The sequence below is a fragment of the Lucilia cuprina genome, chromosome 3, assembly GCF_022045245.1.
Source record: "Lucilia cuprina isolate Lc7/37 chromosome 3, ASM2204524v1, whole genome shotgun sequence".
Taxonomy (NCBI): domain Eukaryota; kingdom Metazoa; phylum Arthropoda; class Insecta; order Diptera; family Calliphoridae; genus Lucilia; species Lucilia cuprina.
Window position 1 is genome coordinate 11,768,555 of NC_060951.1, and position 27,635 is coordinate 11,796,189.

General features: G+C 33.2%; 5 protein-coding genes across 7 annotated transcripts in view; 3 read left to right on the forward strand and 2 right to left on the reverse strand.

Moving 5' to 3' along the window:
- The window catches only part of LOC111681449 (vinculin), a 35,589-nt gene extending 35,166 nt beyond the window's left edge, over positions 1–423 (forward strand). The window contains exons 6-7 of one of the 2 annotated variants that reach the window (XM_046945597.1): positions 121–239; positions 304–423. In XM_046945597.1, the coding sequence (XP_046801553.1) occupies positions 121–239; positions 304–408 (224 nt within the window). In that variant the 3' untranslated portion in view covers positions 409–423. Of the gene's footprint in view, positions 1–24; positions 240–303 lie in introns of both variants that reach the window. The other variant, XM_046945596.1, reaches the window with a different exon arrangement.
- Positions 424–11,374: 10,951 nt separating this feature from the next.
- Positions 11,375–14,429, reverse strand: LOC124418846 (G-protein coupled receptor Mth2-like). The gene is made up of 7 exons (XM_046946515.1): positions 13,877–14,429; positions 12,514–12,709; positions 12,273–12,458; positions 11,967–12,197; positions 11,762–11,903; positions 11,549–11,698; positions 11,375–11,490 (listed from the first exon to the last, which is right to left on the reverse strand). Exons 1-7 carry the CDS (start codon positions 14,372–14,374, stop codon positions 11,436–11,438), a joined length of 1,458 nt encoding a protein of 485 aa, XP_046802471.1. The 5' UTR covers positions 14,375–14,429; the 3' UTR covers positions 11,375–11,435.
- A 2,587-nt stretch (positions 14,430–17,016) lies between these two features.
- On the reverse strand, positions 17,017–18,343 carry LOC111681453 (serine/threonine-protein phosphatase Pgam5, mitochondrial). 2 transcript variants are annotated; one of them, XM_023443235.2, is made up of 2 exons: positions 17,639–18,343; positions 17,017–17,558 (listed from the first exon to the last, which is right to left on the reverse strand). In XM_023443235.2, the coding sequence occupies exons 1-2, from the start codon at positions 18,212–18,214 to the stop codon at positions 17,250–17,252; spliced, it is 885 nt and encodes a 294-aa protein (XP_023299003.2). In that variant the 5' UTR covers positions 18,215–18,343; the 3' UTR covers positions 17,017–17,249. The 2 variants fall into 2 exon arrangements, with proteins under 2 accessions (XP_023299003.2, XP_023299002.2); XM_023443234.2 differs by having other exon boundaries at positions 17,017–17,561; positions 17,639–18,337.
- A 384-nt stretch (positions 18,344–18,727) lies between these two features.
- Positions 18,728–23,095, forward strand: LOC111681458 (myb-binding protein 1A). Its single transcript, XM_023443242.2, has 3 exons — positions 18,728–19,147; positions 19,216–19,593; positions 19,702–23,095. The coding sequence occupies exons 1-3, from the start codon at positions 18,851–18,853 to the stop codon at positions 22,837–22,839; spliced, it is 3,813 nt and encodes a 1,270-aa protein (XP_023299010.2). The 5' UTR covers positions 18,728–18,850; the 3' UTR covers positions 22,840–23,095.
- A 544-nt stretch (positions 23,096–23,639) lies between these two features.
- On the forward strand, positions 23,640–26,965 carry LOC111681450 (DNA topoisomerase 3-beta). The gene is made up of 6 exons (XM_023443229.2): positions 23,640–23,909; positions 23,979–24,723; positions 24,790–24,990; positions 25,069–25,663; positions 25,726–26,377; positions 26,443–26,965. Exons 1-6 carry the CDS (start codon positions 23,819–23,821, stop codon positions 26,745–26,747), a joined length of 2,589 nt encoding a protein of 862 aa, XP_023298997.2. The 5' UTR covers positions 23,640–23,818; the 3' UTR covers positions 26,748–26,965.
- The last annotated feature ends 670 nt before the right edge of the window (positions 26,966–27,635 follow it).

Genomic DNA, 27,635 nt, shown 5'->3' on the forward strand with positions numbered 1-27,635 from the left:
AGAAAATTGCCGAAGCCTCCGAAGATGTTACACGTCTGGCAAAGGAATTAGCTCGCCAATGTACCGATCGTCGCATTCGTACCAATCTGTTGCAAGTTTGCGAACGTATACCAACTATTGGTACACAATTGAAAATTCTATCCACCGTTAAAGCCACCATGTTGGGTGCTCAAGGTTCCGATGAAGATCGTGAAGCTACCGAAATGTTGGTAGGAAATGCCCAAAATCTCATGCAAAGTGTAAGTACCACTAATGATGTCAAGAATATGTACTTTTTTTAACATAAAATTTCTATTATTTTAGGTTAAAGAAACTGTGCGTGCTGCTGAAGGTGCTAGCATTAAGATCCGTTCAGATCACACCAATCGTTTGCAATGGGTTCGTCGTCAACCTTGGTATCAATACTAAGAGATTTAACAACAACAAAAATGGTTGCTACATTTACATCTTTATTATGTTAATTTTATATTTTTTACTTAAAAAAAAAACTCCTAACTTTAGTGCCTTTAATATTAACCATGATTGTGAATTAATTAATGATATTTATTATTACTCTTAATTACTTTATTTGTGCTCATTATCAAAATATATGTATGTATATTTAATATTTTTGATGTAATTGTTTTCCTTTTAAGTTTTTAATTATCTACAACGAATTTGCTGCTCCTTTCCCCTTTCATAATTAAATCGCAACGTTTGTTCTGGTTCTGGTCGATGTCAAAAGAATTTTTGCTTTTCAAAATTGATGAACTATTCCTTAATCCAGAAAATTTGTGTGCAATACAATAAAGTTATTTTTAACTAGTTTACACAAAAATTAAAATGTTCTGCATTTAATTAAATATTTCTAATATTTACTCAGCTCTAAAGTAGAAAAAATGGTTGCCAAAATTATTTCAAAATTTATATTATTTAATATTTTTTGTTCGATTTTAAATCCATATAATAACAATTTTTTAAATGTATTACTAATCATAAAAATAAATTATTTTGATTAAAACTTTTTAAGTTAATTATTTGTAAAGAAAGTATCAAAAAATAAAAATCTTGTAAAAAAATCAAAATTGTTTTGTTTTAAAATCGTGTATCGGTTCATATTAGAAAACTTTTTCTTAATTCTCTTTTATAGTGCCTGCTCACAATGAGCAAATTTTCTCGTTCAACTTTTAGATTTTGCTTGAGACAGAATAAGGAGGATTATATTTATTTTTTCTTTTCCACAAATTCAAAATTTTTTCAACTAAAGTTAATCAATGTGAAACGGCACAAAGTTGCCCTCTTTCGTTAAACGATTAAATTAATATTAACCCTCTAAGGGCCAATCTTTAGGAGAAGGATTAAATTGAAATTAATCTTTTTAATTTAATGGCGGGATTCTTACTCCTCAGTTAAACTAGCCTTAACTTGCTGTTAGATTAAACACGGAACAAATGTAGGCGGACTTTAACCGATAATTGTGTTTTTCAGCTCAGTTAACTTTGTTAGTATTGCCAAGTTTTTACTCAAAAACATAAACAATAAACAGCTGTTTTTTACAAACAACACTTTTGTAAAATGGAAAATTTTGGAAAAATGTTAAATAAACATATAAAACAATAAACAGTAACTTTACTGATAACTTAAAAACACGAAACATATATTAAACCAGGATTAACCAAAGAAAGAAGATATTATCTTTATCAGAAAAACTCCCCCTCAATCAGCTAATTTTGTTTGCTAGTTTAAGTGCCCCATGGAGGTGGTTTAAACTTGAGCAAGAAATGCAAAAGTGTAAACAGCTGATGCCTCGTAAACTGTGTAACCTGTGCATGTTTCCATTCTCGCAATTGAATTATATGAAAATTGATTTACTCAACCCTTATAAGTTTGAGCGACTATTTAGATTGGCAGACTTGAACAGTCTCTTTGTGCATTTAGTAGAACTGCTCTGTATTGATCGTGTTTTTAACTTAAGCACTTAAATATTCACATTTTAAATTTATAATTTTTTGTTTAAACAATATTTTTAAATTTCATTTAACAAATGTATACAAATATTGTAATTGAACAGAATTTGAAGAGGGGTTTCATGAAACATGTCGAATAAATTTGCACAAATGGGAAACTTAAGCTTTTAAAAGACAACCCCTTATATATATTTTTTTAAAATTATTAAATTTAAGTTTTCATTAATTTTCATATTACATTTGCAATTGTCTTCTTCATTTTTATAAAACATGCATTGTTTTGATAACAAACAGTGACGTTTTCTGTATGGCAACACTTTAATATTGTACTCAAAAACATTAAATGGGATTAATATCAGAATCAATTTATTTTAAGATTTTAAATTGGCAGTTTTCCAAATCAAACTTATTTGAGTTTAGCGGATAATATATACTCCTTAATCTTCTAATCGATATTTTTGCAAAATTTGTTGAAAAGAGAATAATTTTCTGCATTATATACATATGTTTTTTGGTCGGAGGAGTCGAATTTTTTTTTTTGGTAAATTAGAGAAGTTTGCGTTTCAGGTGACGATATACAGTGATGTTCCAAAAAAAGTGCTGCGTATGAACCACGTCAAAACATTTTAGAACTTAACCATCTCCTTTCAGGATAAGCTTTTATAAAGATAGTGATTTGATGACATTTTTATCGGATTGACATTTGATGAATTGAGTTTTGTATTTTTCAAATCAAATCCATCAAAATGACGGTCCACGCTAGGAAACTGTTTTTGCGTTAGAGTGAAAGATAAAGAATATTATTCATCTCTCTCCCGGTACGGAGTTTCTCGTACTCGGAAACTTGTTTTGTTATTCTTCTCATTCGTACATAAACCCCTGGTTCCCACAGGTCCAACAAATCAATATAATTAACACGTAGTTTCTGAAAAAAGATGTCTATATGTAGACATTAAGGAAACTTCAAAAGAGAATTAAGAAAAAGTTTATCAACAAAAGTTTCCTAGTGTGGACCAGGTCTTATCTATATTGCGGAACCAGTTTTGTGTAAATTTAGATTTAATATTTAGTTACGATATATATATATATACATATCGATTAACTACCATCAGATACGATAATTTCAAAATCGAAAGAGGGAACTGATACATGGATAAGTGCAACATCTTTTGCTGAAAGTTTGGAAAAACGTGTCATTGGATTTTTTGTCTTTATACCCCTCACACCTCTATACTGGGGATGATATTAAACAAGTAATGTTTCCACATTCGGCTGTGCCGAATCTTCACCAAGTATGTTTAAAAAAAGTTTTTATTTATTTTGTTTCTCTGCACATACACACAAACAAATATTAACTGTAGCAGAAAGAAATATTAACCGTTGTACTGTAATACCACCTTCAAACTGTATTACCACCCTCAAACAAATATGAGCTGTATTACCAACATATTCCTGCTTTATTTCCTTGTTCTTGTTATACCCACTTACCTTCGTGAGAACAGAACAGCATGCAAACATACAAAAAAAATACACAGCTGAATAAAACCAAATACATCTCCACACGCACATGTACATCCTTATCCAATTCATAGTGTTGTTGTTGCTTTTTTAACAAAGCATGAAAAAATGTGGCTTTTTTGATGAAATTTTCAGAGGTTGTCTCCGATTTTTGCTCATATCTCCGTTATTTATAAACCGATTTTGCTGATTTTAAATAGCGATCTTCTCGAAAGCATGTCCAACTGAAGTATTGAAGATTCGGATCTCGCCGATATCTGGGGACCTCTAAAAACTGATTTCAACAGACAGACGGACAGACAGACAGACATGGCTTAATCGACTCCGCTATCTATAAGGATCCTGAATGACAAACTTATATAAACTTAATAAGTGCATAGAAAAATTAGTCACACATCCTAGAATAGCTTTTTTAGCAATATACCTGCATTCGTCCATAAGACCTGGTTCACACGGGAAACTTTTGTTGAGAAACTTATTATTTTGTGTGTGAGAGAAAGAGATGGTTGATATTTCTTTCTCTCACACACAAAAATCAAAAGTTTCCCAAAAAAAACCCAGTGTGAACCAGGTCTAATAAAATGAGTCAATACAATTTTTATTTATTACCTACTGTATTCATGGTAAATATAAACATTAATTTAAAATATTTTACACAAAAATACTGATATTATTCTATAAGTTCTTCTGTATTGATAACATTCTCTTCCGGTATTCGATTCTTTTTAATACTGAAAACAATTAAAACTTTTTTGTAACTATTAAAACTAACAGAAAAGTTTAAGTGCTTACTTCTGTTGCAGTAATATCCAAATCTTTTTTCTAAAAACAGACGCCAAAAATATCATCAGCCCTTCAACGGCATCAGCAATTGAAAATTTTAAGATTTTAAAGGTCCATGGTATATCCAATATTATGAATAAACGCAAGAAGATAATCACACTATAAAAAATCAGTTATAAAATAGAGATTTTAATAATTTAAAACTTATATAATTTAAACTCTTATATAGAGATACTTGCTTCTTTTTGAAAATCTTTTTATTTTGTGTCCCACTGTTAGGCCTGTTTGTGATAACTACCATTATATAGATCAATTTTACACAATTGAATAATAGTATTAAAACAGTTGGAATGATAATTTGAAGTGAAGACCATCTTTGATCTGTAAAAGAAAAGAGAGAATTGATTATAAAATGCTAGATTCATTAATTTGTTATCTAAAAAAAAATAATTATGCACAAAGTAAGACCTGGTCCACACTAGGAAACTTTTGCTGAGAAACTTTTTCTTAATTCTCTTATGAAGTTTCCTTAATGTCCACACATAGAAACTTTTGTTTTAGAAACTACTTGTAAATTGCATTAATTTGCTGTTGAAAGAATAACAAAACAAGTTTGACCTGGTTCATACTGGGAAACTTATTTTGGGAAACTTTTGATTTTTGAATGTTGAGAGAATAAAATATCAATCATCTCTTTTTCTCACACACAAAATCAAAGTTTCTCAACAAAAGTTTCCAGTGTGAACCAGATCTTTCAAAGTACGAGAAACTCCGCACCACGAGAGAGATGGATGATATTCTTTCTCTCTAACGCAAAATCAAAAGTTTCTTAGTGTGGACCGGCAGTAACGGATCGAAAAATGTGTATAGATTTAGTCGCCTTCAAACGAGCACACAAGTAAGTGCCGGTACACACTAGGAAACTTTTTTTGGGAAACTTTTGATTTTGCCTGAGAGAAGAAGGGAAAGAATATCATTCATCTCTCTCTCGCGGTACAAAGTTTCCCGTACTCGAAAACTTGTTTTGTCAGACCTGGTTTACACTAGGAAACATTTTTTTGGGAAACTTTTGATTTTTGTGTGTGAGAGAAAGAGAAATAAATATCAACCATCTCTTTCTCTCACACACAAAATCAAAAGTTTCTCAACAAAAGTTTCAAAGTGTCTGGTTGACACTTTGAAACTTTCGTACAAGAAGAAATCAATGCAATAAATACGTAGTTTCTGAAACAAAAGTTTGTATGTGTGGACATTAAGGAAACTTCAAAAGAATTAAAGGAATTAAAAATTAAAAGTTTCTATGTGTGGACTGGCAATAATATGATCTGCCAAAATTTTGTGTAGAAAAGTACGGATGGGATCGTCTAAACGCAATGTGTAATCAAACCATCACATATTGAGAAAAAATACGGAAGGAAAATTTGACAGTCAAGTTGCTCTCTTAATTTTTGAAATTATAAAAAAAATTTTCAAGTCGCATTAGATCAGGGATGAAGTTTATTTATGTAAATACATAAGAAAGTGAAACAGCTGTTTCCGTCTTACTTTGTTATTGTTTTATGTAAACACAAAATATACAAATCATACAAGACCTGGTTCACACTGGGAATCTTTTGTTGAGAACTTTTTATTTTGTGTGTGAGGGAAAGAGATGGTTGATATTTCTATATCTTTCTCTCACACACAAAAATCAAAGTTTCCCAGTGTGAACCAGGTCCAACTTTTTTTCTTGATTTTTTGTTATACGTATGGAATTTCATTTTACTTTTTCATTAGTCTAAAGCGTAATCGTGTGAAGAGCCCTTTACTAACATAAAAGAGAACAATATTCTAAATTCATACTTACTCTCCACCACAATACTTCATCGAAAATTTCTTCACTTTCCAAAGGATAACTTTTAGACAATTTTTTAAGAATTATTAAACCAGATGCCAGAATCACATTCAAGCCAACGCACACGTAGTATATAGTAAACAGCTTAGAAATCGTTTTAGATTTGCAATTTTTCCAAATATCGTAGGAGAATACACACAGCCATGAAATGGCAATTATTGAAGAGCTAAACTGTAAAACCTTGTAAGTAAAAGATTCGTATTTATTAAAAGAAACGATAAGTTTTTGACCATATAAAAAATCTCACCCTTATGATGATCCATTACCATTCCAGAGAAAATACATTGTATTAAGAAGAGCAAAAGTGACATTACTCAGTGTTATAGCATAAAGATAATAGAAATATAGTTTACCACTCAGATTTTCTCTTAATTCTTTTAGAAAAATAATACAATAATATGGTGGGAATTAAAAATAAAATAGATATAAAATCTGAAATTAAAATTAAAAAAAACTTAAAAAATATACATAATTTAAACATTAGAGTTTTGCAAATATGAACTTGAGTTACATGTCATTATTAAGGAATAAAACATTACCTTTTACCTCGATAATTTTCAAATTTTCTGATGTTGATAGAAATTTCATCAGTGTAAACGTACCTTTGCTTAGTTTATTCTTTTCGAGGTTATCAACGTTTAAGAGGCAAGTAAACGGTTTTAACGTATAAATGGAATTATCTGTCGTACGCGGCGAATAACAAAATTCAAAACTTTCGAATCGTTTATAAGGCGTTTGTAACACTCCCGTCTGGAAAAAGTTTAAAATTAGAATTAATTTATTGCTCCGATTTTTTTCATCTAATAACTAAACAACCGCAAAATATTTTTCTTTAAATAATCTGAACTATTCTGATTCATTTCCAATGAATGTCTAAATTTCTTCATATTTGTTTTATTTTTATTCCCTTAACTTACTTCAGACAATGTCGTGGTATCTGCAATAAGATTTAATGTCATTGTTTCCAAACAGGATAAACCAATTTCAATCACAAATTCATTTAGAATATCCGAAACTTTAAATTTGCCAACAACTCCTTCTATTCGTAACTGCCAAATCATTACTATATCCTTTCTTAGTTTTTCACATTTTTTTGTAATTTCATCGAAATATTCATCCTTTTCACAACACAATCTAATGCAAGGATATTTATCACAAATGCAACCTCTCACATGCAACGGAACCGATTTATTCGTTCCCCATAATACAGCATAATCATAGAGAGCTATTATCTCCGGTGGTATTATTTTTCCTTGATACAAAAATGAACCATTTTGAAATTTATGATGATTTGTTAAATTCACAGTATTTTCATATGAGCATTTAGGTTCCTTGTCGTGGATAAATGTTGATACCGATGAAATACGATAATACAGATGCCATGTCAACAGTAAGAAATATATTTCGAAATCCATTAAATATCGATATTTCAATAAATTTATTTATTATTTATTATATAGCGAAACGTTATTAATTAATACAATATTTGCTTGTGACTATTGGCGAGTTACATTTGAATTTGCCAAGCTGCATTTACTTACAGTTTTCGAGAAAAGTAATCATACATAAAATATTTTAGAGATTTTGTATAAAATTACTTCTAAGGGCCCTCACCGATCACACTTTACGCAATGTTTCCCAATGTGTGATGGTTTCAATTCATACTGCATTTAAACGATTCCATCCCTACTATTCTTCACAAATAAAACGTTAAGGTAATTTATATATATTTCATTAGATAAATTATCAATCAAGCTCCTAAAACTCTCCTTCTTCCTTTGAAAATGTGATCTTTCAGCTCGTCATCTGCTTTTTTCAATTTCTCGTATGCATCTGTTGTCCTACGGAGTAAAGAAGAGAAAGAGTAAAGAGCATGGCCGATTCCTCGTTCCACCAGCGTTTCGGGATATATTTTTATTATCCTATGTTTCAATTGATGCTGCTTCTCTTGCCTTATCCACTCTCGACACAAAATCCTTCAAGTTATCGTCCACGTTCAAGCTGGATATATTGCACAGGTTATTACAAAAAATCAAATCACTGATGATCTGGAGTTCGGTGTAATAAAGGTTAGGTCTCCATTATTCACACAAAAGAACACCTTTCAAGAATCTACCCCTGGTATCACAACGCTCATCAACCCGTAGTGTAGACTTCGCATTAAAATCGCCGCAAATGATTATAGTTTCATTCATGCCAACTGATTTCAGGAAAATCTCCTTCTCGAAACCCTCGATTGATCACGGATAGTTCTCAAAGATGTTAATATTTGACCAATTGCCACAGAGTTATCACAGTGACCAAGACCTATTAACGAAAATTTTATAATCTTACGGATATAAATTCCCACTCCACCATGCCATCCGCTCTGTCCCTGCCAACGAAATTAAACTCTCTGAGACTTGAACAGGGGTTATCAGTAGGGAAAGCCAGTTTTTCTTGAGTAAATACTATCCTATACTTATCATAGAAATCTTTGTGTCTTCTTAAGATTTCCCTTGCATTCTACTCCGCTCTCATCCTATTATTATTACGAATGGCATTACACTGTAAATCGCCCTAGTAGCCGCCTCCTGATGTGTACTCTGAATGTTATTAACTGGTCTATTCACCCTGAGAGGGGGAAAATAAGAAACATCATTCTCCTAATCCGCAAAACGATTCGAAAAAGATGAACTGAATCGAATGCGAGCTTCCTTCATCGACAAATTATCCAAGGTCATAATCTTCTTAATGGCAAAAGCCTTCACACGTACAGGGCACTTTCTATCAGTAGGAGTGTGATCCCCCTTACAGTTTCTGCATGAAATTACCGCATAGGACTACACTCCTTCACGTTGAATGAAACATGATCGTTTAGCACGTTTAGGTAATGGTATACGCACAATTGGGACGAACGACGAATTTCGTAAAGCACGACGAACTAGTCGAAAAAATTTGTTGCGTACTGCGAATTCGTTTCAAAATATTTTATGTTCGAAATTGGAAAAAGTAATCAAAAGGAACAAAAATTATATTTTTGTGAATCTCCACGATTTTGAGATAATTTTAACAGCTTTTAAATTTATTCGAACATTACTTCGAATTTTCGAACTTTATTTTAAAAATTCCAAACTGCCAAATTTCAGACAATTCGAGCCACCAGAACTGGTTTTAATGGCTTAAAAAATTTTTTCGAACCTAAGTTCGAATTTTCGAAAATTTTATTTTTAGTTTTTATGACGCAGAGATTATTTTAAGACCATAAAAATTTTCGAACATAACTTCGAATTTTCGAATATAATTTCGAATATTCGAATATAATATTGTATTGTCATTAGCTGTACTCACAACCGGCGCCAAATTTTAGAAAATGGTCTTAAAACAATTTTCCCCAATTATTTCGTCGATCGTCTGCGTAAGAAATAGAAATAAACCTATCGCAACCTATCGTTCGTTACGTATGACGAATTTCGTCAGTGTGTTCTATATCTGACGACGAAAATTCGTTCCAAAAATTCGTTGTTCGTCCCAATTGTAAACTTATAAATATATTAATTCATTTAATAAAAGAATATATTTCATTTCCTCAACTTTTGTATTATTAGAACTGTAAGTGGCTGATTTGATTTGTGAGTTACTGTATGTTTTAATTTTAAATATGTAGTTGTAAAAAGTTACAAAAATAATTGCAGATTATACATGTATGTAAATAAAATAATTATAAATATACTTACATACAGTGAACACAATAGCAGATTAATCTTTGAATAGCTTTAGACTACGTATCACATAACAAACAAGTATGAATGTATAGTCGGGCATAGCCGACCATATGATACCCTACACCAGTCAGTATGTATGTTCAAAGGGAGAGCTTTAAGGGGAGTAGGGCAAAATATGGCCCTATCCTTAAAAATGTTGGTAGGGGGAGTTAGATTAGTGTTTGTAAATGAATTTTAACCTTTAAGTCATTTTCTGGAGTTTGTATGGGGGATAGGGTCAAATGAAGCCCGATCATTACAAAAATCGGTAGTGTCATTTAAAGTTCTATAAAACTAAGTTTTGTCGACTTTTGTAAACATAATAGATCATTTAAATTAATTATAAGCCAAAAGGCCCTATTTGGGGGGGTACGGTTGTATGGGGGCTAGTCGAAATAATGGACCGATTTTAACCATTTTCAATATGCTTCTTCCTTGGGCCAAAAGAAGCGTGTGTGCCAAATTTCATCCAATTATCTTGAAAATTGCGACCTGTACCTTGCACACAAGGTTTACATGGACAGCCATCCAGACGGACGGACATAGCTTAATCGACTCAGAAAATGATTCTAAACCGATTGGTATACTTTAAGGTGGGTATAGGACGAATATTTTTGTATGTTATAAACATCAGCACAAACCCAATATACCCTCCCCACTAAATTATTTGAAACTTTAACGAGGATTCGCTTCACGGATAACTCATTATTCCAAGTTGGATGACTTGACCTACTTAACAGTATTAAGCAATAGTGTTAGAATTTCTGTTAAAGAAATCAGACCGAACAGGCACAATCCTGGAATATTTGTGGAGAATTGTTCTGCCGTATCAGGGATACATCTTTCTTAATGTCAAGCCAAATAGATAACAGTGCAGGATATAATAGGTTGAGATCACGAGGTAAAAGCTGACTTAAAACAGTCTGAGGGCTGAGTTGATGGAGAATGTTTATGGACAATCTTGCTAATAATGACGGTTTATCTAACACGATAATTTGTGGATGATAGTGTAATTAATATAATTTTGTCTGTTTATAACATATGTATAAAGTCCGATTGTATTTGAAAAATCTTTCGATTCCATAGACCAAAATAAAACATTGATAACTCTAATAAAAAACACACACTTTGAGTACTACAAAATGCAAATATTCTTCCGGCATGAATAAGTCAGACTTCCCTTAAAGGTGTTAAACAAGAATCACCTCTTCTATAAGCTACATATGTCGTTAAGGCGACAACCGATTCTAAAATAAGAACCTTAGCTTAGATTAAAGACGCAGTCGGCAAAAGAACGTCTCACTTTGGTCCCTTTGTGTTACCCTATAACAGATCATACCTCGACCTATTCATATATGTCCATATTTAACATGAAATTAAACCAATCAGAGACTTGAATGAACGACTCTATATTGTCAGAACTCAGTTTTAATGAGAACTTCCTATATGACTGCAGTGTTTAAAATAATTTTATAATCAAAATCTTAACATTAATTAAACTTAAAAATAATTTTATTTTCTTTAAATCGGATATGAACATTTCATACAAAATCAGATAGTCTCTGTACCGATAACATTTTCATGAGGTATTCGAACCGTTTTTAATCTGCAAAACAACAAATGTTATATCTTAATAATAAATAAAATTTAATTTAGTTCCTTACTTCATTTTCAATAAAATCCATATCTCTTTGCTCGAAATAGACGATAAAAATATCAAAGCCCCTTGCATGGCATCAGCAATTAAAGGTAAATAGATTTTAAAGAACCAAGGAATAATCAATATTACAAATAAACGTATGGAAATAATTGCACTATAAAAATTGAGATATCAATTGGAATTTAAACATATATATGAATATGATGTAATACCGTACTTCTTTTTTAAAAATTGTTTACTACATGTCCCACTGTCTCGCCTCTTCTTGATAATTATTATTAACTGGATTAATTTTACACAATTAAAGAGTAAAATTAAAAAAGTTGGAATAATAATTTGAAGTGCAAACCATTTTTGATCTGTAATATAATACTTTGTAAAATTCTTGACATAATCAATCAGTAAATCGTGTTCAAACTCACTATTCCACCACAATATTTTATCAACAATTCCTGCGCTGTCCACAAGATAACTTTTCGACATTTTTCCAAAAACTATAAAACACGATGACAGGCAAGCAATCGAACCGACAACCGCACAGTATATGGAAAACTGATTAGAGTTCGTTTTACTATTGTAATCTTTCCAAATATAGTAGCTGAATACATTAAGCCATAAGATGGCAATTGTATGAATAACTAAACCAGTGAAACCTTTCAAGAAATAGATTTGTATTAATAAAAACAAATGAACCTCATTATTCGAATAAGTAATTCAGAATAACTCACCAATTATAAAAATCCATATACGACTCCATAGAAAATGCATTAAATTAAGAATGGCAAAAATAATATAACTCATTGTCATTCCATAAAGATAACAGAAATACAATTTACCACACAAATTGTTCCTTAACTCCTTAAGAAAATAATACAAAAGTGTGGTGGATATTAAAAATAGTAACGATATAAAACCTGAAATTAAATTTTATTTAATCGACATCGATTAATGACTTTTTTATCGACTTACCTTGTACCTCGATATTTGTCCAACTTTTCCATGTCGTTAAAAATTTCATCAGTGTAAATGTACCTTTGCTGTATGTATTCTTGTCTGGCAGACAAGTAAATGGTTTTAATATATAAGTGAAATTATTCGTCAAATATGGTGAATAACAGAATTCGGAACTTTCAAAACGATTATATGGCGTTTGTAAAAAACCTGTCTGTAAATATGTAGATAGAAATCAATTAATTTACTCGAAATCTAAAATTAATCTAGGAATGCAGTCCAAAGTGTTAGTCCAGTCTTTACTTCTGATTATAGTTCAGTCTTTTGTCGAGACTAATCTGCAGTCCAATCTAAAGTCGAGATTATAGTCTAGTCTACAGTCGAGACTATAATCCTGTCTACATTCAAGACTATAGACCAGTTTATAGTCCAGTTTTTAGATAAATCTTTACTGCTGACTATTATAGAGTCTATAGTCTAGTCTTTAGTCGAGACTGTAGGATAAACTATATAACAGTCTATAGTTTAGTCTATTGTTAAATTAATCTAGGATTGCAGTCCGGAGCGTTTGTCCAGTCTTTACTTCTGACTATAGTTCAATCTATAATCGAGACTTTAGACTAATCTACAGTCCAGTCTAAAGTCGAGACTAGTCTAGTTTACAGTCGAGACTATGGTCCAGTCTACATTCTAGACTATAGACCAGTCTATAGTCCAGTCTGTAGTCCAGTTTTTAGGTAAGTCTTTACTTCAGACTATTATAGAGTCTATAGTCTAGTCTTTAGTCGAGACTTTAGGATAAACTATATACCAGTCTATAGTTCAGTCTTTAGTCCAGTCTATAGTCCAGTTTATATTCCAGGCTAGAGTAAAGACTATAATTCCAGAGTACAGTTTTACTTCAGACTATAATACAATCCAGAGTCGAGTCCATCCATAGTCTAATCTAGTCTATAGTCGAGACTATATTGTCTACAGTCAAGACTATAATTCAGTCTATGATCCAGACTAAACTCTGGTCGATGGAGAAGACTATAGTTTATAGTCTAGATAAAACTATAATCTATACTCTAGACAATAGTACAATATAGTCTAGTTTAGTCTCTGAAGTTCAACCGATATATGAAGCGGAGCAAATGGACAAAAGGAAAACTTCTTTTAATTTGGCCTGAGCCAAAGAAGTTTAAATATCATTTATGCCGACAATTGTGGAGTTTTTTAAGTCCTGTAAATGCTGAAATACATAATAAGAATTTGACGACTGTAGGATGGCGATATGAAATGCATATTCCTTGAATATACCTTTTCTGATTTCTGTTAAAATAGTTTCCTGCAAAATGTCGTTAAATTTTAGTTCATTTTAATTAACTCAACAACTCACCTGAAACAATGTCGTGGTATCTTCGATTTCCTTTAGAGTCATTGATTCCAAACAGGGTAAACCAATTTCAATAATGAATTCATTTAAAATATTACCAATTTTAAATTTGCCAGAAAAGTATTCTATTCGCATTTCCCAAATCATTTCTATATCCTTATTCAATTTTTCACAGATTTTGGTAATTTCATCAAAGTATTCATCCTTTTCACAGCACAGCCTAAGGCAGGGATACCTATCACAAACGCAACCCCTGACATGCAATGGAACGGATTTTTTATTTCCCCATACTACATCATAGTCAAAGAGAGCTTGTATTTCAGTTGGTATTACTTTTCCTTGATACAGAAAAGAACCATTTTCATATTTATAATGACTTGTTAAATTAACAGTGTGTTTAAATGAACATTTGGACTTTTTGCCGATGTCAAGTGTTGATATTAGTGAAATTCCGTAATAAAGATGCCATGTTAAGAGTAAGTAATATATACTAAAATTCATTTAAAGAACTTTTTAAACGACTCTATTCATTAAATGATTTCTTGCAACTGATTATAGAATGGCAAGTGCTATTTGAATTTACCATCTACAGTTATCTCTAAAATTAATCATACGGAAAATATTTTTAATAAAACGCATTACGTGAAAACTTGTTTACATAAACAAAATAAAAACAATTCCGTGAAATGAGAAAACTTCCTTTTGCTATAAATTCATTTACACTACTTTTGTACTATATTTTTGTCACTGACAACTCTTTCGGTCACTGTATTTTTTTAATTTTAAATGCATAACTGTAAAAAGCATAGCTGTTAAGTAATGATTAGTAATCGATAAACATTAGTAATGACATTATTTATATTCAATATTTAATTTGAATGATTAGTAATTTAATGCTTAAATAATAAACAAATATTGGACCGATTCGAAGAAGTATCTTAAACTTACACAATATTTATTCCTGTAGAATTTGTTTAATTTATGAGATATTTCAGACTTGTTATCTACCGATCCAAAAAAAAAAATTGTAAAAAAGTCAGTCTTTGATGATACCTATATTCTTTAAAGGTTTCAATAAAATTTGAAACATTTTCCGTGACTGTCATTATGTAAATTATTATATATGTTGGTGATTGAACCAAAAAATCTCCTACAGGATAAGCCAACTGGTTTTATATCTATGCTGATGCTGAAACACCTTGGCGAATGAGGAGTCGAGTACTTAACAATGGTTTTTAACCTGTCAATTAGCAGCCTGATAATACCCAATGCCTGGAAAAAGGGTAGAGTCATCCCGATACTGAAACCAGGGAAGAACGCGACAGAGGGTCAATCCTACAGGTCGATTTCCATCCTGTCGCGAAGGCTCTTGAGCCGCTCCTCCTCCCTAGCTGCCCTGCATTTAATAGCAGCTCGCCACCAGCATGTAATCGGTAAAATGCACAGCACCATCTCAGGATTAACCGCCATAACCACTCAAATCTCACAAGACTTAAACCACCAGATATCCTGCAGTTCTCCATGTCCAACAACATGAGACAAATGTTCCTAAACACGTAGAGTTAAACACGGTGTTCCACAGGCAAGCGTCCTGTCCCCCTTCAACCTCTCTAAACTCGCAAGGTGTGAAAGTTATATCTTATAAAAACGAATATACCATTATGGAGACGGGACAAAATGTTGATGAGCTTTACGATCGAGTGAAATACATAACATCTTTACTGGACGTAACCTGAAAGGAGGTAAACTTAAACCTAGGCGTCGTAGTCGATGGAAACCAAATACCTACTGTGAACCACTCAAAGATTTACTCAGCACATGCCATTGCAATAACACAGAGATTGCGAAGTAGAAACAAGGTCCTCAAAGCGCTAGCCGGCAGCACTTGGGGAATGGACAAAGAAACCTTTTTGGCTTCCTATAAAACAATTGGCCGGTCAGTAGTCAATTATGCTGCTCCAGTGTGGTCTCCCTCGCTCAGTGATACCCAGTGGAGAAATATTCAAAGCTGCCAAAATGCTGCCCTAAGGAATGTAACGGGCTACATGCAAATAACCTCAGAGCACCATGTACACAAGGAAACGAAGGTCTTTCCTGTTAAGAAACATGCTGACTAAACAGTTCCTTCTAGGAAGTCACCGGATGCTCCCCCGAGGCATGTCGGCAAGAACCTTCGTGTAAACGAGGATAGCATACGAAGGTACGTGCATGATTCGTTAGATCGGAATTCGTATACAGCAGCTTTGAACGACTTTCATAGACCGCGGTTTCAGGTTATGTTTGCCCGGAGGTCGCCCACCGCCTAAAGCAGAAATTGAGAAGAACCTGCCGCGGAAAATAAGAGTTACTCTGGCACAACTAAGATCGGGATGGAACAACAGGCTTGTGATCAAACGTTCACAATTGGGTGTCACTTTGCACCGTAGCGAGAATAAACGATGAAATAAATAAAAGGCGATTTATTTAATATAGCCACAATTAGACGTTGGGCATTTGTGGATTTGTTTATTCTCTAAAAGTGAATTAATTAATTTATTAACCTAACAATATTATAATAATTTGTCTTACGTGGTTTCTTGCTAAGTGTCTTGGCGCAAAGTGATTTTAAAATATGGTTTCTATATTTCTCTACATTTTACATTTTTTAAGCACCAATACACCAATTTGAAGAACCGTTTTAATTTCATATTGCAATTTACAAGTAAATAGATGCAAATACATATAAAATAAACAAATACATTTATAGTAACAAAACCTAAAGAAATATAAATAATTATCATCTCTAAGACAAGGTTACCATGTCACCAACAAGGCTCAATGGCTACTGTTTCCGCATAGTCCGTACCGTCCCCAATATATACCCAGCATGTGGACAGGGTCCCCATGATACCCACCACATATTCAACTGTCCAGCCCAACCTACTTCACTTAACCCAATGGATTTATGGACTAACCCTATTGAAGTTGCCTAATGTCTTGGCTTGGACCAAAATTCAGAATCCCCTATTAACAATTGTATAGTTTAAGCTGTTACAACAACTAATAAAATATTCTGTCTTTAATACGTCAATATTAGTTTATGGCTGTCCTGAGGATGTGTTTTATGGTTTCTTCTTTAGCCTCTTGACAGAAACTAAATATAATTTTGAAAATAACTTAATCTCTTTATTAATTATACAATTTGTCTTTATAACTTCATTTAAATTTCTTTACTTTAAGTACATTTGTATTACTTCTAATCTAATTAAAATGAACAATAATTTTCTTTTAAACTGTGTTTAGGAAACTGTGTTTAACATTTTTTAGAAAAAAAAATTCGAAATATAATAAATCTTTAAGTTTTCCATTGTTAAATAATGAGTGGATAAAGGACTTGTTATACTACATTTTTAGCTTCACGCGGTATGCGATGAGTTAAATACTGAGCTGGTATAAAACCGGTATCACCTAAATATTTTATGGAAACATTACCAGATGGTTGTATAGTCAACCAGGTAATGGAAGCATGATTGATATTAATTCTCAACCAGGCTTCTGGAGGAAATTGCAAAGCACGACAAACAAAATAACGTATAACATTTCCATGGCCCACAATTAGTGTGTAGGTGTCATTCTTTTCACTAGGATCAGCTCGATGGAAATAACGTCTAAAGCCGGCTTCAATACGTGCTCCATCTCGGAAAAACTGCTACAGTATTGGTTGTGGAAAAGAGACAAGAAATGAAAAACCATTTTTAAAATAAAGTAATGTAAATACAAACTCACAGATTCTTCTGGTCTCCAGTGGCCTACTGGCGGTTGTGGCGGAATGGGGGCACCTTCCCGTATATAAGGGCAGTGTTTTACATCTTTCGGATTAAAATTAATCTCTTTCAAAATAATCTCGGCAGTTTCTTGAGCTCTGGTCATTGTTGAAACTATTACTTTGTTCCATTTAATACCTAATTCATCAAGTCTTTTTCCAGTATATTTAGCCTGTAGACGTCCTCTTTCTGTGAGACGGTGTGTTTCATCACTATCGCCTGCATCGAGATATTCACCATGTCGAATGAGTATAATGTGTCGGGCCGCTTTTGGGCAAGACTTCTCCAATTCACTGTTGTAACGATTTTGTTCCTGAGGTGTATCATTTTTCATTGGCTTCACCAGACTCTTAGGACTGCGACAATCCCAATTGGTATCCCACAATGCGCAAGGATTAACCGGTTTGTCGCTATTAGTCCATGAAGCATGCACCATGTTATTAGGCTCTTTTGCACGCTGATAGAAATAGGCGCCCAAACCGGCACCAGTGCCTACAGCTACAACACCTAATTTACGAACACTCGCCCACATCACCATATCTTTTTTTTATATTTTTATAACAAATTCCCTCACAAATTCGTATAAATAAAATGCAATTTATTGTGGAAAGCCTACGCTGTCCAAAATTAACGACAACGGCGGTTAACACCAAACATTTTAGCGGCGGCTTAAAATCGACAATTTGTTTTGGATTTTTAAACACTAGTGTTAATAGCTATTAAGTAAAGATACATATGTTTACATACAAAGTAAATAAAATCACCTAAAATGACTTTTGTATATCAACATTTTAAGTTTGTTGTATATGTAAAAATTGCAAACATACCATATCGTATTTTATTTAGTTATTTATTTGAATGCAACTATGAACTAAAAAATATTCTCTTATCAAAATAAGTTTATTTTTTGAATACAATCTACAAAAAATGTTGAACACAACGATTTTTTAAAGATTTTAAATACATTACTTTTAAACGTAACGATTGTTGTACAAATACCATATTTGTTTTGTTCCGTTCGTTTCTCTTTGTATTGCTAACATCTGGTAAAAAACCCATAGTTGAAAAATAAAAGTAGCAAATATATCATTCACAATAGTAAACATTTATGTTTTGGATTTTTTTGTTGAAGGAACACGTGCATTGAAGAAATTTACGAATATATTCAAATAAAATGAAAATTAAAAAGGATAAAAAGCAAGAAAAACGTTCCCACGATGAAGAACCACCTAAAGAAGAAAAAGAACACAAAAAATCTAGTAAAAAACAAAAGCTAAATAACGTAGAAAAGGAAAATGGTGATGACAAGACAGAAACAGAGTCTACTCCCGCAACTGATAAGTCATTTAAATCTGTAGATGTTAATATTTTCAAGTATTTCAAAGAACTTACCAACGATGAGGAAAAGACACGCATGGAAGCAGCTCTACACCTTCTGCAGCAGATTCATCGTACCAAAGAACCAGAGAAGGTAAGAAAAGGGAGTAGATGATATCTAGAGGAAATTTCTTTAAAACGTGTAAATATTTTTTATCGCAGAGACAAAAAGAATTGGCTTATACCTTAAAACGTTTGATACGTGGTTGTGGCGCTTCAACTAATGTTTCACGAGCTGGTTTCTTTACTGGTTTGGTAGGCATTATGAAATCTTTTACTACGGAAGAACTTACCATGGAACAAATATTCGAAACACTGAACAAAGAATTACATGTGGGTGCCACCATCGCCAACAAAGAAGATGCTGATGCAGTTGTGGGTAAAATTTTAGTGTGCGGAGCTTTATTGCATTCTGGTCGTTTAACGGAAGCCAACAGTGAACATTTGGAACAAGTAACAAATATGTTACTGCAATCTTCACGCCATCGCACTTATCATGCCTCTTTAGGTTTCTCTTTTCTTTGTGAAATTATTGAAGCGGTAAGTGATCAAAACGAAACTTATTAAAATGTTAAATATTGAACGGTTTCAGTTAATTAACTTTATTTTTACCAAACATAATTTAAAGTAATGTAATTTATTTTGCAGTTGTCACAGAAACAATTTGAATCATCCATTTGGCCACTTCTCCAAAAGGAACTAATCAAACCCTGGCCTAAGCAATCATTGCAAACTGTTCATTGCCTCATAACTGTGCAAAAAAAGTTTCCCAACATTGTTAATGGCAAATTTTTGAAACTTCATTTTGGCGGTAACGAACTACTGAACCCAGAAAGTTTTCAATATCTTCATAAAATCTTTTGGGAACACAGTAATACCGATATTCTAACTCATCCGGCTTTTGAATGTTTCGGTTCTTACATAGCCAACACTAAATATTTAGCTCAATTTTGGAGTGACACTGTCGATCCAGGTCTAGAAAATCCCACAAAATTATTAGAAGTTGAAACTTTAAAAATATTGACCGATATTTTGGACAATTTAAATGTGGAGCAAACAAACGTGCACGAACTATTAACAGATAATTTTATGCGCATGTTTATTGAGGGTTTGAAAAATCTTAAACAAAAGAAAGATGAAACTCTTAAGGCTTTCTATGCTGATTTCTTAGAGTCTTTGGTAAAATCCTGTGGAAAACTTACCAAAGATGCCGCCAAAGTAGCTGTTATTAAACGTTTAATTTTACCTCCTGGTATATTTAATATTGAAAAGTTTACTGGCCATCGCATTGTACATCAGTTAATTAACACTTTGGGAGAGGAGGGTGTACAAGATGTTTTCCAATTGTACAAGAGTATTTTCTTGGCCACTCTAGCCAAAAATCCAGAAAACGCTGCTGAGAATTGGTTGAATTTTGAACGTTTAAATGCCGGTTATACTTTGCAACATCTATTACAGCACAAGTCGGTTCAGTCCTCTTATAAATGGCGTGAAGAACAATTGAAATTCCTTTTCACCTGTGGTATCTTCTATGTAACAGACTCAGCAGAGATCTGCAAGAAAGAAGCAGCCGGTTCATTTAGCAAGGACTTTGCTGATCAATGCAAAAATATGTTTTACACTTGCTTACAAAGTAAATTGAGTGACGTCCAACAAGAACAACAATTACTATTTAATTTAGCCGAATACTGCCAAGAGAAAATGTCGCAAAAACATGCAGCTAAATATTTCAGAATACAAAAATTCGATGAAGCTCTGCAGAAATCATGGAATAGTATGTTTGAGAGTGTAGCAAAATCTTATAAATCTGCGGTTCAGGATAAAGCAAACAAAAAGAAGAAAGCTTTGGAATCAAACAAAAAAGGGGATAATAAATTGCAAACCGTTTTTAATATATTGTTGTTGAATATGGGACTGCAATTGTTCCGTGAAGCTGAAATGGCCGGGCCTGCTGTTGATGATCTCTTGAAGTGCATGGAGAAGACAAGTCAGCAAACAAAAACTAAAAAGTCCAAAAAAACTGGTGCTTCTGAACAAGAAGAAGAGCCTGAATGGATAGAAGTTGTGGTAGATTTATTCCTACATCTTCTTTCGCAAAATAATAATGCTCTGCGGAATATTGTAAATGCCTTGTTCCCACATCTGTGTGATAATTTATCCTTGTCAGCAGTGCATCAAATTTTGGCTATGTTGGACATGAAGGATGGCCATAATCCTCTAAGCACTAAAAATGAAGATGAAGAAGACGAAGATGACGGCGAAGAAGAAGAGGACGATGATGAAGAAATGGAGACTCAAGAAAATGGTGAAGATGCGGACAGCGATGAAGACGAAGAAGACGAGGATGATGATGACGACGACGAGGCTGAAGAGGAAGATGATGACGATGATGAAGAAGGTGTTACTGCTAGCGACAAATTGCGCAATGCCATTTCTCAGGCATTAATTGCAAATGGTTCTGCTGTCGATGATGACATGGAATCAGTAGATTTAAATCAAATGACCGAAGAAGAAGGTCGTAAACTCGATGAGGCTTTAGCAAATGCATTTAAGGCTTTGAAGAAGACCAATGGTGGTGGCTCACAAACTAAAAAATCTAAAAGTTATCGTGTTAAAACCACAACTGTTATGCATTTCCGCATTAGAGTTCTAGACTTGATTGAAATCTATTTGCAGCAGAAACCTTCTTTGCTCATTTCTATTGAAATCATGTTGGCTCTCTTTAACATGTTGGAATACTGCGTAGGCGATGAATTAAAGCCATTACAAACTAAAGTAGAAAAAGTTTTAACTAAGCTTACCTCACACAAAAATTACACCACCGATGAAGAACTAAAAGAAGATAACTTTGTAGATTTTATACGTTTAATTGTTGAAAAGAAAGCTCCAGCCGTTGTCTACGAGATCGTCAATAAAATGCGCAACAAATGTACATGTTTCCTAATAGCAAATGCCTCCAAAATAAATGCAGATCAAAATACCGACAAAATATTGAAACTCTGCCAGGAATATACTGAGGAATTTATCAAATCACGCAATCCCACTGTAAACATTACTTTACTCTCGGACATATTCAAATTGCGTTGGCGTAATGTTTGGAATATGGCAGACGACCTGACACAACACGGTCTCAGTGTACAAACTCGTACCTTTAGACGTATACAAATCTATGAAGTTTTATCTGTACTCTACAAAAACCATGAGCTGCAAAAACAAAACGAAGAATTGGCAAAGAAACATTTTAAGAAAATTGAAAAATCCCTCAGTAATCATTTGAAGGCACTAAGTGAAAACACTTCTGTCAAGCATTCTCCCAAAGAATTTCAAACTTTGTTGGATCTTTTACTAAATGCTGAAAAAACTCATCAACGCCTAAAATTACAAAGTGTATTATCAGCCGAAATTACATTAAGTTCGGTCCAGAACCTAAGGAAACTTATACGTTTAGAGTCTGCTCAAGTCTATCAACGTTTTTGCAATACATTCAAACTGGAAGTTATACGCAATACAGATGTACAAAATAAAACAAAGGCACAACAACAAGTTTCCGAATCCGAAAGTGAGAATGATGTTGAAACAAACGGTGATGAACAAGAAACAAAATCGGAATCAAAAGCTCAAAAACGTAAAGCGGACGCAAAAGATTTACGCAAACAAAAAAAGCAAAAGAAACAACAACGTTTAGAAGCAGCATCTCGAGGTCTCAATGGTGGCATAGGATTTACGCAAAGAAATGCTAAAAAAGTTAACACTTTAGTTGAGAATGGCGACAGTGACGAAAATTAATCATAATTTAGTAATTATAGATTTTAAATTATAAATGTAACCTTGATTTTTTCATACATAATATTATGTAGTAATTTACTATGTTTTGATTTTTTTTAAACTTACATATTTAAGTTAACTTTTTTTCTTTTTCCTTACATTAAAGTTGAATGTTAAAGATAAATTTCATTTTAAAATGTAACATAATTAAAAAAAAAAGTTTTTATATAAAAATGTGTAATTTCATTTAATAAAAGTGGATGATATAAATAAATAGACGATTTTTATAATTTTGAGGAATAGTTGTAAATTTTTATAAAAAAAATTTGAAATTCTTTAAGAAAAAACACAATAATTTATATTATCACTGTGGCTTTTTAAGCTTTTGTTGAAATAGTAAGTAGAGAAATTTTCTAAAACGAGCAAAATATATTCGGAATTAAATTTTTGAATAAAAATAAAAAAGTATATACCGGAAGCTGTAAGTTAAAAAAAAATAAATCCAATCCGTGTTCTTAATTAATTAACAAATTTGTTTTGAAAAAAACTCTTATACTAATTACAGCGATTTTTAGTTTATCTTGGCAACACTAGGTGTCAAAATAAAACATCAATGCCGCGGAAGCAAAAACCATCGCCTATAGGTTTTAAAAGCCAACACCATTCATTTTAGTTAAAGTCTGTTAAAATATAGTAAAATTCTATTGATGATTACTTTTCTATCATTAAATTTTACAAATTAAATTGTGTACTTTTTGCTTTTTATATGAAATCTTTTAAATGCCGGTTACTATAATGCCGCAGCTAACGTTTTCAGATTCAGAAGCCGTCAAAGTGAAGTCTGGTCGGCATTGGACTCTGGATGGTGGTGTTTTTTCCACATCTGATCTAAATTTTTGCAATAAATTTAGTTTTTCATATTTTAATTATTAAAAAGTTACATATTTTTACAATTAGCAAAAAAATAAAACAGAAACTAAGAAAATAAAGTGAATCCAACATGAAGAAAGTATTGATGGTGGCCGAGAAGCCGTCTTTGGCGGCATCGTTGGCACAGATTTTGTCAAATGGAAGAAGTACTTCGAAAAAAGGTTAGTTAAATTTAACAGTGATGTCATGGAAACCTTTGTTTATTAAAAATGTTTACGTTTATTGTTTAGGTACTAGCAATTCTTGTTCGACTCATGAGTGGACGGGAACTTTTAAGGGCTCAACTGTACTCTTTCGCATGACATCAGTGTGTGGCCATGTAATGTCACTGGATTTTGTGGGCAAATACAATTCCTGGGATAGAGTTGATCCTGTTGAATTGTTTGGCTGTCCTACCGAAAAGAAAGAAGCAGTTCCCAAGATGCATATGCGCAGTTTTCTTGCCCAGGAAGCAAAAGGTTGCGATTATTTGGTTTTATGGCTGGATTGTGATAAAGAAGGCGAAAACATTTGTTATGAAGTTATGGATGCCGTGTCAAGAGTGATAAATAATGTCTATAATCGCAGTGTAACATATCGTGCACACTTTTCGGCTATTACGGAAAAGGATATTAAAGGTGCCATGGAATCGTTAGGCTTTCCTAATGAAAATGAAGCCAAATCTGTGGATGCTAGACAAGAATTGGATTTACGTATTGGTTGTGCTTTTACTCGCTTCCAAACTAAATTTTTCCAAGGACGTTATGGTGATTTGGATGCTTCTTTTATTTCCTATGGTCCGTGCCAAACACCCACATTAGGTTTTTGTGTCAAACGTCATGACGATATTCAAACATTTAAACCGGAAAGTTTCTGGTATTTGCAACTGACTGCTGGCCAGCCAGAATTCAATTTCGAATGGGCCCGTGGTCGTGTATTCAAGAAGGATATTGCCATAATGCTCTTGAATATGGTTAAAAATCAAAAGGAGGGATTGTAAGTATAGATGATAAATGAATATTGTAAAGAATATCTAATAATTCCTTTACTTTTGTTGTTTAGAATTGAAAGTGTTACTTCGAAGGAGCAATTTAAAGGTCGGCCACAAGCTTTAAACACCGTCGAATTGATGCGTATTTGTAGTTCTGGTTTAGGTATAGGTCCCTTCCAAGCAATGCAGATTGCTGAACGTCTTTACACGCAGGGTTATATAAGTTATCCACGTACGGAGACAAATCAATATCCAGCTAATTTTGATTTGAAGTAAGTACCTATATAATAAATTCAATTATAATAAAATGTATGGAAATAATTACACATTTTGTATTTACCACCACTTAGTGCTGTCTTACATATTCTAAAACCTTCTTCAGAGTTTGGTAGCGAAGCCCAGGCTATATTGAGCGATTTCAATCCACCACGCAAGGGAAAAGATGCTGGTGACCATCCCCCCATTACTCCCATGAAATTGGCTTCGCGTAATGATTTTGAAAGAGACACATGGCGAGTCTATGATTTCATCTGCAGACATTTCTTAGGAACCATATCAAAAGATTTAAAATATCGTACGACAGTAGTAAAAATGCGTGTTGGCATGGAGACTTTCTCGTGTACGGCAAATGTTTTGATCGATCCCGGGTTTACGAAAGTTATGACTTGGCAGGCGTTTGGTCGTGATGAAGCCATACCTCCATTCACTGAGGGCGAACGTGTACAATTTAACGATGTACGTTTGGCCGAAAGTCAAACAAGTCCGCCCGACTACTTGACAGAAGCTGAATTAATTACTTTAATGGAGCAGCATGGTATTGGTACAGACGCTTCTATACCCGTGCATATCAATAACATTTGTCAACGTAATTATGTAACCATTGAGAGTGGGCGTAAACTTATACCTACAACATTAGGCATTGTCTTGGTACATGGTTACCAAAAGGTGAGTGTACTGAAAGATCTTTTGAAAATTTGCTATATTTAACTATTTGTATACTTCTACAGATTGATCCCGAATTAGTGTTGCCCACCATGCGCTCTGAAATGGAAGGCATGCTAAATCTTATCGCTAAGGGTTCGGCTGATTTTAATGCCGTCCTTAAACATGCTATCGATATTTTCCGTTTGAAATTCTTATATTTTGTTAAGAATATATCCAGTATGGATAGTTTGTTTGAGGTATCATTCTCTCCCTTAGCCGAGTCTGGTAAGTCTCATTCGCGCTGTGGCAAATGTCGACGTTATATGAAGTACATACAATCAAAACCAGCACGTCTGCATTGTTCGCAATGCGATGAGACCTACTCGCTGCCCAATGGTGGCAATGTTAAAGTCTATCGTGAGTTCAAATGTCCTTTGGATGATTTCGAATTGTTGGCGTTTACCACCGGCACCAAGGGTAGATCGTATCCCTTCTGTCCCTACTGTTACAATCACCCACCGTTCAGGGATATGCCTAAAAATGCCGGCTGTAATTCTTGCACTCATCCCACCTGCCCGCATTCTCTGAATACTTTAGGTATATCGGGTTGTGTAGAGTGTGAGCATGGCGTTCTTGTACTGGATTGTACATTGGCGCCAAGTTGGAAAATTGGCTGCAATAGATGCGATGTCATAATCAATTGCTTTAAGGGAGCTACTAAAATTACTGTAGAAGGTAAATTATTTGCACAGGATGATATATTGAATTAACATAAATAAATTTATTTATTGCACCCACAGACGATAAATGCGATGATTGTGGCGCTCAAACCGTTAAGGTTTTATACAAATCGGACAAAACAAAATTCAAAGACGGTTCCGAAGAAAAATCCGGTTGCATATTTTGTTCAACAGATTTTACTAAATTGGTAGAAAAACATCGTGCAGTAGCATCAAGACCTGTGAATATAAGAGGTGGTCGTGGAGGTCGCGGAGGCAGAGGTGGTAGTAAAGGTGGCCGTGGCGGCGGTGGTGGTAGAGGAGGCCGTGGTGGTTCTCGTCAACCCAAAGACAAAATGGCACAATTAGCAGCCTATTTTGTTTGAGATTAATCTTTTGCTCAGCATTAATTTTATTCATAAAGATTTGTAATGTTGTAAATTACAACATTTAATACATTTTATTTTCAATACATGCATACGTACATATTTATCAAACAAATTAAACAATTGTATAATGTTTAATGCATTTATAGTAATTATTATGTATAATGGCAAAACATATAAGAAAATAAAGTGATAGTGAAAACAATTACAAACAGTAATTTCATCTTCTTTCTACAATCTTTTCAAAAAAACTGTTTGGCACCAATCCTGCCAGACATATAGGAAGACACTGTGAGATAGCCGTATAGCTATCCATAAAGTCCAAACAAACATACAACACATATTCATTTCTATATATGTATATAGATTATACATTTATATTATTATTCCCAGCTAGCATTTCGAAGATTGTTGGATGATTACTCAGTAAACTGAGTCATTGATTCTCTTTGATGACCTAAAAGTGATTTATAAGTTGAGCGCTTAAAAAATGATTCGAAAATGATCCCGATATACATATGATTGAAAACTGATTATTTGAAAAACGATACCAAAATGTATGGCAATCATAAATTTATGATTCTGGCGTTTGAAATATGATGGTTTTAAAAACTTATTTTGTGATCATATTTCAAGCAGATAGAAGTTCTAAAATGGTGTCTTATGTAATTGTTATACCCTACACCACTTTAGTGGGGAGGGTATTTATATTGGTAACGCACAATAATATTGGTCCTATACCCACCTTAAAGTATACTAATCATTTTTGAGTCGATTAAATATGTCCGTCCGTCTGTCCATTCCATTATTTCACCTAGCCCCCATACAACAGTACCTCCGAATAAGGCTTGCAATTTTGAAGATAATTCAATGAAATTTGTCACATGA

Coding starts and splice junctions, on each gene's coding strand:
- LOC111681453 (XM_023443234.2), bottom strand. CDS start 18,214: ATGGTGATGTGGGCGAGTGTTCGTAAATTAGGTGTTGTAGCTGTAGGC. Junction 17,562..17,638: donor ACTGGAGACCAGAAGAATCT/GTGAGTTTGTAT, acceptor CCAATACTGTAG/CAGTTTTTCCGAGATGGAGC.
- LOC111681450 (XM_023443229.2), top strand. CDS start 23,819: ATGAAGAAAGTATTGATGGTGGCCGAGAAGCCGTCTTTGGCGGCATCG. Junction 23,910..23,978: donor AAGAAGTACTTCGAAAAAAG/GTTAGTTAAATT, acceptor TTTATTGTTTAG/GTACTAGCAATTCTTGTTCG. Junction 26,378..26,442: donor TACTAAAATTACTGTAGAAG/GTAAATTATTTG, acceptor TTGCACCCACAG/ACGATAAATGCGATGATTGT.
- LOC111681458 (XM_023443242.2), top strand. CDS start 18,851: ATGAAAATTAAAAAGGATAAAAAGCAAGAAAAACGTTCCCACGATGAA. Junction 19,148..19,215: donor GTACCAAAGAACCAGAGAAG/GTAAGAAAAGGG, acceptor TTTTTATCGCAG/AGACAAAAAGAATTGGCTTA. Junction 19,594..19,701: donor TTTGTGAAATTATTGAAGCG/GTAAGTGATCAA, acceptor TTTATTTTGCAG/TTGTCACAGAAACAATTTGA.
- LOC124418846 (XM_046946515.1), bottom strand. CDS start 14,374: ATGAATTTTAGTATATATTACTTACTCTTAACATGGCATCTTTATTAC. Junction 11,904..11,966: donor TAAAATATTGTGGTGGAATA/GTGAGTTTGAAC, acceptor ATTATATTACAG/ATCAAAAATGGTTTGCACTT. Junction 11,699..11,761: donor AAACAATTTTTAAAAAAGAA/GTACGGTATTAC, acceptor CAATTTTTATAG/TGCAATTATTTCCATACGTT.